The following is a 15626-nucleotide window of genomic DNA, read 5'->3' as shown; positions in this document are numbered from 1 at the left end:
TTTCCAAAACAGGAATGCGTTGCGAAATCGCTTACTGTTCTTCCATGTTCGGAATAATTAACAATTATTGGATGAGGTTGAGCAAAACATCGTGATTTGTCAGTGAGGAGCAGATCAATGCAAATAATTGATCCGCGAGACACTGGCAAATAACGAAATTTTGCGATAACCGAGTTCAATAATTGCTTTATCATTCGATCACAAATTTGTTTTCTTATTTAAATCACTCTCTGACGGCTCAGGTGAGCAATCTGCCATTTTTCACGAGAGATCATGGTTACAATTACGCATGAGCAGAATATGATTTGCAGCGAATGGAATCGATCTTACCATGCGTCAGTGCACGCGCACGCGCGCTTGTGACAACATCCTCGCGCGCTTGCATCTTGTTAGTTAAGAATTACTAGACATTGTGACGTCAATAGCGGCTTGCTTATTACTCGTGCGCGGAGTTTATTCTTCGCAGTTTACCGAGCTCTGCTAACATGAATATCATGGATATCGAGAAAACTACAGCAGAAAGAGAATTCCTGCAATATTTGCATGGGTACCCTGGGGAACCGGAGTGGCTGACCGCATTGCTTTACGGGAAGAAAAGTCACCTAGAACCGGACATGGCAGAAATGGAACAGGTTCGTAAACACAGATGGGTTGAAATGCAAAATAAAGTCGGAAATGTTACCCTTATCTAGCGAAGTAACCAAGAATGACAGTGAGGGCCAGGGTATCATAAACGGTTGAGGCAACATTGCATATAGAGAATAAGTCTCTTAATTAAGTGAACTCAGTTGATCACAAGCGGCACGCTGTGTTTGATAATGTGCAGCAAAGTTTGAAGACTGAAGTAGTTCGCTGTAATGACGTGGGGTACTTACAACTATGAATTATTTCCTCATTTTTGCCATTCAGTCGTTAACCACACTCGGTCATCCGTTGCTTTTTACTACTTTTCACCTTTGTGAAAAGTTGGTTGTGCGCAGTGACAAGCAGCGAAACTTAATCTTCAGTCATGGTTGGAATAAAATGGGAAATATAACCAGCCCTCTAGGTCTACTCTGCAGGAATCAATGATGAGCTCCCGTTAAACCAAAACGTGCTATTTTTGCGATCATTTAAATGAAAAATTAACGCCATCCCTCTGGATGGTGTTAATTTCTCATTTAAATTAACCAAGGCTTTTTTTTTCTTTTCACAAAAAGAATAAAAAAAAGAACATTTGTTTCTCGGTTGTCGCTTTTTGCACACCAGGTAGTTTGGATTCCTGCCTTTAAAGAAACCTGAAAGAAATATTCGCTTGCACTTTGTAGACTGACTTTAATTAGAGTCTTCATGTTTTCCTTTTAGCGTTGTAACATTTTCACGTAACTAAGTCAACTTTGTTGTTTCCGTAGATGTTAGTAAGTCTTCGCATCCATGTTCGTGTTCTTTACGCAAAACAAAAAAGTCTGGCAAACAAGATCAAGAATTCTGAACAAATAGCTGAGCAAAGAAATGAACATTTGTCAGTCAAAGACAAAGAAATTCGGCAAATGGTGGCGCAGATTAGTGATCTGAAACGACAACTTGAACTGGAGCAACTTCGGCTAAATCTAACACTGAAAGACGCCAAACATGCTGCCGAGAAGGAGAACATTAAACTGAAGAATGCAATGGAGAAAGCTGCGGCAGTCTTCGAAAACGAGAAAAAAGGATTACAAAAAGCGCTCTTGGAGAGCAAGGAGGAAGTATGTCAGCTTAAGAATCGCTTGGAGGAGAGCGTGCAGGAAACCGCTGCTTTGACGGAGAATTTCAAGAACTTTTATGAAGATTATGTGAGGCTGGAAGAGGATTTGTCCAGTATTGAGCAGCATCTTGTTCCAGTACAAAAACAGTTTCAGGAGCTAGCAAAGGCCATGAATTTACAGCCTGAAGAATTGCACTACAGGCTTGATAAATTGAAACAAGCTCTAGGCAACAAACAAAATGCTGGAAACCTAAACGAGCTGTTGCTAAATACACTGTTGGTGGCGGATAAAGATGAAGTTACTCCTAAAGAGAGTCAAGTAGCGTCTTCTTCAGGGGGGAGCAGTGATTCAGACAGCTTTAATGAATCCCAAGTAAAGCCAGGTTCTTCCAGCGACATTGAGGAAGGTGACCCCTCCTGTCCTTTCAGTCAGAAGTTTTTCCCTGAGCAGCTGGACAATTCAGCTCAAAAAGAAGCAGGAAACAAAAACAAGCCGGAAAAAGGAAGAGCGGTATGGTCTAAGATTGGCTTCAAGATTCTTAAGTTACCTCTGAAACAAAAGAAATCTCGGTAAGGTTTAAAGACATAAATAAAAAAAAAACATTGATAAAATAAATAAATCCATGATTTAGCCTAAGTCAGTGGAGTAAGGCACAAGTAGTTTAATTGAAACTAAACATAACAACGTTAAAATCCCAGCTGGCAACAGGCTAGCAGTTAGATAGTTGGGTCTGCAGTGAAACAACTCCAGCTAGTGATCAGAGTGATTACTAATGTTAGTCATCTTACATTTGTCTTTGTATGACACTGAAAGCAAGGCAGTTTTTAGCAATACATAAAGGAAGAACTTCAACTTGAATGAAGATAAGCTTCTGAAACTATCAAGTCAATTTGGTTACTGCGAACCAACCCTTCCTCAAGCCCCTAATGTTTTCGTTGACCAAGCTTGCCGTCAAGATGGCTGTGTATTGGCCATGTGCTTTTAGGCGTATTTGAGGACTTAGACTTACGAGGCTAATATTCAGTCCTTGACAGAGCAAGCTTGTTCAATAAAGGATTAATTGCATGACATTAATGACACCATTTTTCTCGCGGGACACAGCGGGCAATCCGTAGCAAGCAAGCCAGCAGGTCTATCTTGCCCGCTCGGCCAGCCAATCACAGGGAGGGGGGGCTGGCTCATATATTGCCCACTCGCAGAGCTAGCCGTGCAATAAATGGGGTTTTTATCATTTCGAGCATATGTACACTAAATGTGACCAACAGTTTGGGCAGAACAAGGTCGTTGAGGAACTGTAGAAATGCAATTAATAGTAAATCATTCTTTTCGCTCCAACCTGAAAATATGAATTCTTCTAACAGGTTACAACAGATTCCTATCAATGTAAGTGGTGAGAATCTAGTGTTATATCAACAGTATCAAGACGACATTCCCTAGTTGATGATTGTCTTTATTCTGCTCGCCTATTTTCATGACATTTCAGTGATGTGAGAAATCACATGATAATCAGAAATTTTTCAGATGACTTGGAAACCACCACCCAATGTCATTGGCCCTTTCCTCGCCTTTTCTCTGCTAACAGCTTTACTAGTACATGTAGTTCAGCAGATGTTCCCAGGATTCCTGTCACTTTAAAGTGAATGAAATCCCTGGAACAGATTGTCGTTTCCAGCAAATCTTTGTTGAAATACTCCAAGATGTTCTGATTTTTGGTCAAAATTAATAGGACTATTTGAACAACAGTTGTGCCAGGGTGACGTCATGTTAGTACGTTACATTGCGTAGTAACTTTAGGAACAAAAATCGCGGGTTCGTTTAGTCCTCGGACGCTAAATGTCTCCATAAACTAGTACTTATAACTGCAACGCAGGTGTACTTTGTTCTAATAAATGCACACGAGGACGTAAACAGTCAGTTAGAAGAGGCGATTCCTTATGCGTTCCTTTCACGTCCTTGTGTGTTTTACTTAGGTTAGGCTTTTCTTATTGAAGAGCTGTATAGTTCTTAATATCGATAGATTCAGTTCTACTCTTCTCTTTTCATTTTGCAGGAATTGAAGCGAGATCAGCTCATGTGTTAGTCGTGCAGATTGCTTTCTCTTTTACATCAGTACTCACTTCGTATTCAATTTCTCGCTTGTCTTGTTTATTGTTCTTTTCCTTAACTAATGGAACCCGGTTTTTATCTTCTTTGAAAACTGTATTATATGTACATGTGTTTCTCACTCATGTATTACCTGGCAATTACTAAAAAAAATTCGCTGGTTAAGAAGCAAATAAGACCAAAATAAACTAGCATTCTCGCTCACGTTTATACCTGTTATTGTGACGACCTCTTACTGGGCAGGGGGCCTAATTTGAATACGAAAACCTTATAGAAAACGAAAACCAAACAGACAAGACAAAGTAAAACAAAAAAAACTAAGTCTCTCAACCCGAATGATCCCTTATAATGAAGGTATTTGTCCTGTTCTTTAAGATTGGGTACGACGTATTTAAACTTTAATTTTTGAAACGTCCGTTTACAGCATTACCTCTACTATTAAATGAAGATCTAAACTGCGCCTAATTAATGCTGGTTTAGTATACAAAGTTTAAAAAATTGATTAGTTTCTACATGGGAGGTAGCCTAACTAGCTTAAATATTTTTACAATTTCCAACGTTGTCAACATTTTGGGTCCCCAAATTAGCATGAGATTTTTCTCAGCCCATCAGGTGTTTTCACGTTAATATTTTATTATCTACGAGCTTGTTTTGTCTAAGATCAGGGCGGTACGGCGACAGGTCTTTCCTCGTGCAGGGGACGGATCCTGAATGGGGGTGGGGGGGGGGGGAGGGTAGTTGTACACTTAAATAACTTCGACCCCACCAGCGTGGATGGAAAACGCCGCAGGCAAGAACTTCTAGAGGGAAAATGTTTTTCCGATTTTACCATCTAAAACACCATTTCCATCATTCCTGGCACTTGAAAAACGTTTGTGACGACATGATATATCTGTAGTTTCCTTATAAATAATGCAATGACGAAAGGTTCATCATCTTTTCCCGCTGAGACAATCAGGCAATTAGTGGAACCGAAGTCAAACAACTACGTTGTAGCGATTACATCATTGATACACGTGATTTAATAATCTACCAATGTAACATGATCATCCAAGAATGAGATTACAGTAAAAATTACATCTTAGACTGAACGCGTGTACACTGTACTTGTCTTCCTTCGTCTTACCCGATCACTACATTGGCGACGAGGACGGGATATAAGAAAAAGAAGCGAAGAAACAAAACGCAGATAGAAAATGGAAAATGCTTCGGCTCCACCGAGCAGTAGCGCCGCTCCACAAGCCCAAGCACAACCGGCACAGCAAAACATCACTGTTACAAACAGACAGCTCAATATTACACCCTTCGTCATCGACCGCGATCCCACTAACACCGCCAACAGATGGGATAAATGGAAGAAGGATATCGAACGTCAATTCCGTTTTTTCGGCATTCAAGACCCGGAGTTGAAAAAGGATGGTCTAATCATCTACGGCGGACGCGATATCGCCGATCTCGAAGACTCTCTACCAGATGTCGAAAGTACAGATCCGCCCGCGGACGAATACACGAAATTCATTCGAAAGCTGGACAAGCATTTCCTCCCAAAGAAAAATAAAGATTACGCGAGATTTCAACTTGGAAATCTACAGCAAGAAGAAGACGAATCACTCGCCAAATACTTCGCTCGCGTACGAGAAATCGCCAAGAAATGCGAATATCACGATGAAAACGACGCCATCCGAGACCACTTAATAAAAACAATGCGTAATAGAAGAATTCGGGTTAAAGCCATTCGACAAGGCTGGAGTCTTCAAGAAATTCTGGATGAAGCCGCTATTGACGAAGAGACCAACCAGCAAGCGTCCGAAATGGAAAAGAAGATTTCCCACGAAGAAAAAGATGTTAAACGCATCGAAGAAATGCCAACTCAAAAACCATGTGGTCGGTGTGGGCGTAAACACACACAGAAATGCCCGGCGATCGGCGCACTTGCACCGCATGTGGAAAACGAAATCATTACGCAAACGTCTGCAAAAGCAACCCTCAAGAGAAGAAAGGCTTTCGTCCACAGCAAACTCGCTATCCAAAAGATTCTCGAACAAGACGCGATCAGCGAGGACGACGAAATCATCGAAGATCAAACAATCGAAATGGAAAAATCCACCAAGTGTCAGGTCACGAGGAAATCGACCGGAAGTCGGATTCCAGCGACACCTCGAGCGATGATTGTTTCATCCACCACCTAAAGATACACAAAGCCAGCCAAAGCATTCAGAAGACCTGCACCATCCTCATCAACGGCATTGAAACCACAGTCGAGCCAGATACCGGGCGGACACCAACATAATGGATGAATATCAGTTCCGAAAACTGCAAACAGAAAGACCGGAAATGGCACTTGAAGAATCGAAAATCAAATTAAAAGCACTCACCCATGACCTGCCAATCATGGGAGAATGTACTGTGAAAATCGAAAACCAGATGAGAGAAACAGAAGCAACAATCGTGGTAGTCCAAGGAAAGATTGACTCACTACCTCTACTGGGAAGACCCAGCCTAGATGAACTTGGAATGCTAAAGATCGATGAAACAGGCGGATTAAAAGAACCAAACAAAGCCGTGAAGAGAATCGAAAACGAGAATCCTGAGCTAGAGAAAATCCTAAATCGGTACAAGAATCTTTTGGAAGGTGTTGGCAAGGCAACAAGAGATGGCCAAGAGATACAAATTCATCTACCTATGAAAGAAGACGCCATACCAATCGCCCAGAAACCTAGACGCGTCCCATACCATCTCATTGAACCCCTCCAAGACAGAATTGAAGAGTTTATCAAAAATGACATCATGGAGAAAGTCCCTGACCACGAAGCAATCACCTGGTGCTCACCAATCGTCGTGCAACCAAAGCCCAAGAACCCTAAAGACATCAGAGTTAGCCTGGACCTCCGTCTCCTGAACAAATCAATGCTCCGCACACGCAACGTCCAAGCCCCAATCACAGAGGACTTTGTAACAGTATTCAGAGACTGTAAGATCTTCAGTAAACTTGACCTTAACCATGGCTACCACCAGTTCTGCCTCGACCCCGAATCACGAAAAACCATGACCTTCTCCACTCCATGGGGCAACTACAGGTACAAACGTCTGGCCTTTGGCGGAGTAAACAGCCAAGATCTGTTCGATGCAGAAATAAGCAAGATCATATCAGGCATCCCAAAGGTTCTCAATAACCGTGACGACATTATGATCGGTGGTAGAGACTGGGATGAGCACAACAAATCTCTTGCGCAACTGCTACAGAGATTGGAGGATCACAACCTGACCCTGCGACGTGAAAAGTGCGAATTTGGAAAAGCGTCCATCGACTTCCACGGACACTTGTTTACACAAGAAGGTCTTAAACCAAGTCCAACCAAGATTCAAGCGGTCCAAAACTGTGCTCCACCAGCATCCAAAGAGGAATTAGTCTCTTTTCTCCAAATGGTAGCCTACCTATCCAGGTACATCAGGAACTTCTCCAGCCGGTGCGAACCACTGAGAAAGCTCACGAAAATCAACACAAAGTTTGAGTGGTCGACAGAACAAGAAACAGCCTTCAAGGACCTGAAAGCCGCCATCACAGCAGCCCCAGTCCTAATCCCGTACCATCCAGAACACGAAACACTTGTCATCTGTGACGGAAGCCCAGAAGGATTAGGAGGTCTGTTTCAGAAGACTGGTAAAGGATTCCAACCAGTACACTATGTGAGCCGGACCTTAACTGACACAGAGAAGAGGTACTCTCAAATCGAGAGAGAAGCACTGGCAGCCGAATTCACTACAACCAGGCTCCAGATGTACCTGCTTGGCGCACCAAAGTTCCAGTTAGCAACGGACCACAAGCCACTGCTTCCACTCTTCAACAACCCAACAGCTAAACTGCCACCACGCATTGAAAGACTGGCCTTGAAAATGCAGAACCTCGACTTCGAAATGATTCACATCCCTGGTAAAACCAACATGACTGACTACATGTCCAGACACCCACTGCCGGAGACAGGGAATGACCGTCTTGAGAAATATGTCATCACCACTGTCCAATCAGAGCACGCTGTAGTTCTGGACAGAATCAAAGAAGAAACCGCAAAAGATAAACAGCTTACAAAGCTCGCTGCGGCCATGCAAACAGGCAAATGGACCAAGACTGACCCAGACCTCAAGCCATACTTCGACCTGAGAGCAGAGCTATACATGGCAGAAGGACTGATCCTGAGAATGGACAGAATCATCCCCCCTGAATCACTGAGAGACAAGATTATCCAGATAGCCCACAAGCAAGGACACTTAGGTATCAGCAAGACTAAAGAAATGCTACGCCGAAAGTACTGGTTTCCCGCCATGAACTCTCGCATTGACACCGTTGTGAGCACTTGCTTTGACTGCCAGATAGCAACAAACATGCAGCATACTGAACCAGCCAAGATGACAAAACTGCCAGAGAGACCTTGGGAAACCATTGAAATCGACTTCTGTGGACCATTCCCAAGCAAAGAGTACGCACTGGTCATAACTGACCAATACTCAAGATACCCAGAGGTTGAATTTGTCTACTCGACAGCCATCAAGCCGGTACGGCAGAAGTTAAAGAAAGTCTTCGCCACTCACGGAGTCCCCAAGACAGTCCAATCAGACAATGGACCACCGTTTAACTCAGAAGACTTTAAAGAATTTGCAGCAGAAATGGGGTTCACGCACAAGAAAATCACGCCACGACATCCCAAAGCCCAGGGACAGGTGGAAGGTTTCAACAAGCTCATGAACAAGACAGCCGCTATAGCATGCGCAGAAGGCATTGATCTCCATGAAGCAACCTGTGACATGCTACAAGCATACCGAGAGACACCTCATCCAGCCACAGGAAATGCGCCATATGATCTCCTCATGAATCGAGCAATCCGTACCAGACTTGACCACTACCCAACAGAGAGAGCCAGCAGGGACGAAGTAGTCAGGAAAAGAGACAGCAAATACAAAGAGAAATTGAAGTCTTACCATGACCGAAGACACAGAGCCAAGAAACACAAGTTCAAAGCCGGAGAAGCCGTTCTCCTGAAACGCGACAAGAAACGCAAAGGAGACACCCCATTCGAACCGTACATCTACATTGCCACAAAGGTAATTGGTTCCACAATCCATGCTAGGAGAACCAGTGATGGGAAAACAGTATGCAGAGATGCATCCAAATTCAAGCTGCTCAGAACAGCCTACGTCCCAGCAAGAGACAAGAAAACAAACCCTGTAAGACCAGTAGTACCACCAGCTGTCACCCAGGAAACAACACCAGTGGCAGCACCAATAGCCACCCAAGGAATTGTCACTCGACAAGTGCCAACTGAGGCAACGCCTACCAACCAAACCCTACCCCTGCGCAGATCACAGCGACAGACCAAATCTACATTTGATGGACACCTAAAGGACTATGCCAAATGAACATTGAATTGACTTTGAACTTTGATCAGATTTCAACAATGATTATGAACACTGAACACTTGTTTCGTTACTGGCAATTGACTGTGATTATTTCTAATTATTATTTATTGATTGAGTCATTGATTAGTTGCATGTTAAGTACAACCAAGAACGAATTGGATACATGAATTTTAAGGAACTGATCTGAAGAAGGAGGAGTGTAGCGATTACATCATTGATACACGTGATTTAATAATCTACCAATGTAACATGATCATCCAAGAATGAGATTACAGTAAAAATTACATCTTAGACTGAACGCGTGTACACTGTACTTGTCTTCCTTCGTCTTACCCGATCACTACATACGTATAAAACAATTTTATTCCATTAGTTTTATGATGAGTAAAACATATAACAAAAAAAAATGCTTCTCAAAGGGGGGTTTGTAATCTCCTTAACCCCTCCCCTGGATCCGCCTCCACAACAATTGGCCAATAAACGGGCGACAATTTTGAAACTTATTATACAAAACCCATATTGAAACGTGAGAACATTTCACCTTGTTTTAGTACATCCAGGCTTCGACACAAACTTCTATCTAATCTAATGTAAGCATAAGGTAATTCCACAAAGGTCTCGCTTATGTAAGCCTGTGAACAAAATCCCTATTGGAGCCCAGTTTTCTCTGGGTGTCGTTTCACATCAAACACTTTACTTTTTGTTTGGTTCTACAATACATACTGAGAGGCTATGGTTAGTAATCACTGTCAGTTTCTGGAATGTACAGGGGAATATTATCCTTAACAACATTTTCACTGATTCTACTCGGATAAACTGATCATTTTTTACTTATATATTCACTACAATCTCGTAGTAGGAACGTTCACGTGACGCTCCACTTGGTCGAATTTAAAGCGGCTTTTGTTATCACATCAGGGAACAACGTCTACCTGAAAGACAATGACATAAAATAACCCCTATTACTCCACGACGAGGTTAGTTCAGAGGGCCAATAACTAAAATCAACCAATCAGATTACTTCATTGCCGGTGCAATATGCTTTAAGTATCGGACCGAAAGCTGTCTCTAAAGGTCGGGCCACACTAGGGTACAAGTCCCTCGAAGAGTTTACACCAGGGGACTGGTTGCAGGGACTAATTCCTCGTAGCGTTCACACTCGGGGACTAATTGGACAGGAATATAGTAAAACCTTTGGGTGCAAAGGGTAGCATTCTTTCACTCTGCGGCTTTTCTAATGTGAAACCGAAATTATTAAACTTAAATTTACAATTTAGCATTGAAATAACTCGGCGCAATGAAAAAAAAAATGCATGTTGATAAGTCAATAAAGATGGTGAATTTTAAGCTCGGTAATGAAATGTGAAGGTGAATTAACCAACATGACACGAGCGTGGGACAAAGAAAAATTCTGAGTTCCCGACAGAAATCGAACCCATGACCTCCCGAACACCGGACGGGCGCTCTATCTACTGAACTACGAGAACTGTCGGGGACTCAGAATTTTTCTTTGTCCCACGCTCGTGTCATGTTGACAGATAACAGAGTTGTAATTTTTTTTTCATATAATTCTATCACAATTCTCGTGGTAGCAACACCTTCAACATCAACGCCGTATTCCCGAACCGCCGACCGAGCGGCGAGGCACTATCAAACGTGAGTATACGTCTAGCCCGCGCTAGAGAATTACGCGCTTGATGTTTTTTTATTTCGAAAAAGACGTTTGCGATATTTTTCCAGTTCGTGATCGTGGAATTTTTTCTAAACATTTTCAGTCGTGTAATACAGCTTCTCGGGGCCCTACTGGGAAAATAGCGGCGCTCATTTTTTTTTAGGATCTCGGGCCAATATTCTCCCAGTACAGCCCTCGCGATTGGTTACTGAGTTAGATGTATGTAACGACATACAAACAGGACATCACATTTAATTACTGACTTAGCCATCTATCAGTTTGAAGTTGACGGTAAAATTCGAGCGTTACTCGTGAGACCAAAGCGACAAATGGCTCATGCTCGAAACGTTAGGGTTACTAAAAATAAGTGATAAATAACTAACTCCTTCGCATTGAAACGGAACAAGGTCATTACCAGAAAAAAGCATTCGTTTGCCAAGAGACGTAGATTGGGGATTACTGTGTAGGGAAGCTTTTTAGGGTAAGTGGGAGTATCCGAATATCTGCTTCTCTTTTCTGTGCTTTGGCAATGATGGCCTTTATGATAATAACTTTGATTCCCTCTTACTACTTGGGCTGGGGTGAATTGGACTGGCTGAACATGATTTATGTTACAGCTTTCCTCAAATTATTTGCTTGATTGTTAATAGGCGCAGTTAGCACCATTCTTTCAGATCTGGACAGTTGTGACTCTATGTGCTGCAAATACTTGTTTAACTAGTATAGGGTGGACGAAGTGAATTCAAGAGCCTTTTCATCTGGAGAAACTGAGTAATCGTTAACAGGTAATATTGTCCTTCACTCCAAGACCTCTTGAAATCAATTGCCCTGGCAACGTTGAATGATGCGATGCCATAGGCTTCCGCTGAAGAGCTATTTGCAGCTGACGTGTCAATGCTATTTGACTATTGCTCATAGGAGCTTGAAAATAGAGTGGATCCACAAAGTTGGATGTTGCTTCCATTTCACAACATGATGCCGAGAGTATGATATTGTCAGGATTACTGATCTTCTAACCTCGACTTTGCACGAAAGCGAAGGAGAAATATTTCACTTGAACATTTCGAATCCCGGCGTTTATCTCAGTTTATCTTATCAAGCTGAACCGTTCAGTCAAATGATTTTACATAAAATGTGACATCATCTCCAGCTTCCGGTTGAGGAACTTCCTGTCATGCAGAATATTACTTCATAGGTTCTAAGTGAGGGGAACACAAACTGACGTTCTTCATAGGCGAAGAAATTTTCCCTGCGTCAAATCCTATTATTATATGTCACATTAGGTTTACGGGTTCTCCCTCGCCTTTCGTATGCGTGCTAACCATGTGTCGGAAGAAACCAGCTGCGATGAGCCGGCGCCGTCAAATAGTGGTACGTGTTTTTCCAAACTTTGATAACGTGATCGTTCGTGCTTGTTCCAAGGCTTGGTTGAAAATTGGAGTAAATGACGTCATTTACTCAAAAATACCACACGGGTTAAATTATAATAATAATAATTAGTACAGCAATTCTCATAAAGAATAACAAAAACTTGGGCTCTTTTCTTTGTGCAATTTTCTACCCTAATTGTTATTTTAATTTCAACCCGTGCGGTATTTTTGAGTAGATGACGTCAATTACTCCTATTCTCAGCCAAGACTTGGAACAAGGAAAATTAATGGCGGCCGTAAATTCTTAGAAAAAAGGTCCGAAAAACGTGGTTCTAATGTTCGTAATAGATTGAAATTTAGCAAAATATCTAGGAAAGACTTATTGTGTACGAAAATGTAAAAAAACGGATATCGAGAATTTGATCATAGGGGCACTTAAAGCAAAAGTTGTAAATTCATATTAGTCACGAGCTACATTATTTCAAGCAAGGAAACATCACATTACAGCTGGATACAAAAGGGTTGTGCTTTGACGATTTGTAGTTTAAAACGTACTTGTCTATTAGACTTCTAAATACTTGGAAAATTGCGAAAACGTCAGACACGTTCGTGTGACGTCTTTTTTCAGCTACAGTGGTTGTATTTGAATATACTATAATACCTGTTCGAGTAGGAATCATGGTTTCCCTCATTTGATGTTTAGAAACTTCTTCTTTCTAAGTTAAAACAACGATAACAATGGTCAAAATTTTATGGGAAAACAAAATAAAATGAAAAAACAATAAAGAGCTTGAGTCCATCTGATAAAGAACAACTGGTCTAGATAACAAAAGGAATTCCCCTTTCAAACGCATTTTGTTTGCTAAATAAAGTGTTGTTTACATATTTTTCTTCACAAGTCCATGTCTCTTTGTAACAAATGCTATACAGCTGTTTGGAGAGAAGTTGTTCAACGGAAGCATAAAAACATACGCGACGGTGCCAATAGTTATTTTGGGTAGGGATAGTTCACCATTGTTTGATCGAAGTTCACGGTGTTCCAAAGCTATGAATAACCCTATTCATGCTATCCTGGTGAACTTCAAAGAAGCAACAGAAAATTAAACTATCATCACTCATAGTAGCTATCGGGATTGTTGCCTGCCCGTTTTCGCTTTTCAGGGATAACCCTTCTTGAAACAACAATGCAAACACACAAACGGTACTCGAAAAATCTCTTAATGCCTTGGGTTTCTCTACAGCAATCCTTTAAAACTTCGAGAAAAATTGATATGTTGTTACTGTTATCGCAACAATTGAATAATTACCTGCCCGGCTTGACTTCCAAACTTCCACTGTGTTGTTTCTATTAATCATTGAAAAAAAAGAAAAATGGTAAATTAGTCTTCAAAATGGAACCTGGCTTTTCCCTTGTTGTCTCTGCTTTGACTTTGTTCTTTGGTCCGTTCAAAAAACCCTGCGCTCTGATTGGTTAGGGCACTCATGAGCGCCTACACTACTCGTAACATATCTTTAAATAAAGAAGATTTATTTATTTATCACAATATTAAAGCCAGTTACATTCAGGCCCTGTGACGTATAAGGAGGGCACTTGTCCAAAACACGGCTCTCGAATCAGTAGATTCAAAATGTTCTGCGCTCTGATTAGCAAGGGACCTGTTGAGCATCCTACACTACTCGTATAAACATATGTTCAAATAAAGGGGATTTCTTTATTTATCACTTGCACTTCCTTAATTGAATAAAAACTCCTCTCAATCGATGAATGATATTTGTTTTTCCGCTAAACCGTTTCAACAATTGGCAATTATACTACTGGTGCTTCTACGAGCGAATGGCCAACGAGAAACAATGGAATCATGGGAAGCCAGAGCTAGGACGTTAATTGTTTAAAGTTTCAGAGGCACACCATTTCAACTATGAACGGGTGATTATTCATGGTGTTAGCTCGGTCGGGATAGCTGCTTCACACAGTTACTGAAGATTAAACAAACTTTTCAAAAAGGTTCGATAAACATCGCTGCTACAATGGCAACAAATAGACCTTTTTCGACTGGGCGGTTTGTTGCAGACCATGTGATGATACTCTTGAGAATTCTTCCTTTTAAGTTTTCAAATAGTCCTGTGCATATGAATAAATCATTTTAAGATGGATAAAAGAATGCTCTAGAGAATATCACGTGGTCTGTAATGGAAAACAAACCGCCCAAGGAAAAAACGTCTATAGACGGCGTTGCGGCTTCCCGTTATCAACAATCTTTTTCAAATCTAGATCTGAACTTTTAAAATGACCAAAAGCCTCTTGAATTCTGGATGTAGATCTTCAAGACTGTAAAGTTTGGAAAAACTCTATGAGAGTGTAGCAACTAGAATTTTCTTTGAGTATTTTAAATTCCAGGTTTTTGCGTGCCGCTTACCTATGGGAATTACGTAACCAACCCATTAGTACTTAACCGATCATTATGCATATTGCATATTGTCAGTGCTTGTTTGCGGCTGGCGGTTAGTTTTTCCCGGTTTCTACCGCGTTTCGGAGTAGAATTCCACTGTTGTGAGGTTCCGAATTATTGTTGTCAAGAGATTTATCCTGTTGGACTCGTCACAGTTTGTGAGTTTATTTTTCTCCGCTTTTAGTTTGCAGTTATATCTTTGTACTTAGGTATTTTGTCTTGTTTATTTTTCAGTTGAATCACATTACATCACATGACATCGCGTTACATCACACACACCCATAATTACTCTTATTTACTCTCGCGCTTATGCGAACCATGATTAAAAACTGTGCATTCAAACTGTGGCATCGATTTCTGTAGCGTCTATACCTACAGAGAGTGTTTTCAAATAAATTGGGTTTACATCTTCCGCCTTGGCTTCTGGGGAAACAGCTGCTGAGCATTTTCACTTCCGAAACAATGAAACGGAGGACATGTTGGTGTGCGGGCAACCCTAAAACTAGGAAACCGGAGAACGGAATCCGGAACCGGAAACTGGAAACCGGAATCCATAAATCAAAGAAAACAAGTTCTTAAAATACGCGAAAATTACTTTGCATAGCTTTTACCTGTAAAACGTAAGAGGCCAAGTAAAAAGGACCTCAAACTTATCCTTTTTTGAAACAAAAATTTCCCATCTATTGAAATTCGTGCAATGATTATTTCTAGCAAGGGCTATGATTATGAGAATCTAAATATCGTGCGTTGTAATTTGATTCCAAGCACCCTGAGAGCGTCTAAAATAAGCTTGCTGGTAATTGCCATTTTGTTTAATAAGTGAACTGCAGTTTACAGGAGGTGTAAATTTGGCCTTTTGATTTACCCAATGGATAGCTTTATCTAGCTATTGAAC

The 15626-nt window shown here is 41.3% G+C and overlaps 2 protein-coding genes across 11 annotated transcripts in view; one reads left to right on the top strand and one right to left on the bottom strand.

The window, feature by feature from the left end:
• The first annotated feature begins 37 nt into the window (after positions 1–37).
• Positions 38–15626, top strand: part of LOC149099645 (uncharacterized) — an 84410-nt gene continuing 68821 nt past the window's right edge. Inside the window, exons 1-4 of one of the 3 annotated variants that reach the window (XM_089277136.1) lie at positions 38–632; positions 1392–2293; positions 3086–3107; positions 3775–4031. In XM_089277136.1, the coding sequence (XP_089133262.1) occupies positions 486–632; positions 1392–2293; positions 3086–3107; positions 3775–3804 (1101 nt within the window). In that variant the 5' untranslated portion in view covers positions 38–485 and the 3' untranslated portion in view covers positions 3805–4031. Of the gene's footprint in view, positions 633–1391; positions 2294–3085; positions 3108–3774; positions 4032–15626 lie in introns of those variants that run through there. The other 2 variants (XM_089277137.1, XM_089277138.1) reach the window with 2 other exon arrangements.
• Positions 4832–15626, bottom strand: part of LOC110059874 (uncharacterized) — a 50291-nt gene continuing 39496 nt past the window's right edge. For 3 of the 8 annotated variants that reach the window (XR_016203528.1, XR_016203529.1, XR_016203527.1), the window contains one exon: positions 13589–13626. Coding sequence is in view for 5 of the 8 variants with exons in the window: in XM_089277114.1 (XP_089133240.1) it covers positions 10149–10171; positions 12943–12997; positions 13589–13626 (116 nt within the window). In the remaining 3 variants the exon portion in view is untranslated. Of the gene's footprint in view, positions 10172–12941; positions 13627–15626 lie in introns of those variants that run through there. The other 5 variants (XM_089277114.1, XM_089277116.1, XM_089277115.1 and 2 more) reach the window with 3 other exon arrangements.

The sequence above is a fragment of the Orbicella faveolata genome, unplaced genomic scaffold, assembly GCF_042242905.1.
Source record: "Orbicella faveolata isolate gen_17 unplaced genomic scaffold, um_ofav_v1 contig_46, whole genome shotgun sequence".
Lineage (NCBI taxonomy): Eukaryota > Metazoa > Cnidaria > Anthozoa > Scleractinia > Merulinidae > Orbicella > Orbicella faveolata.
Note: the sequence above shows the minus strand (reverse complement) of the source record. Positions and strands in the feature narration are given on the sequence as shown.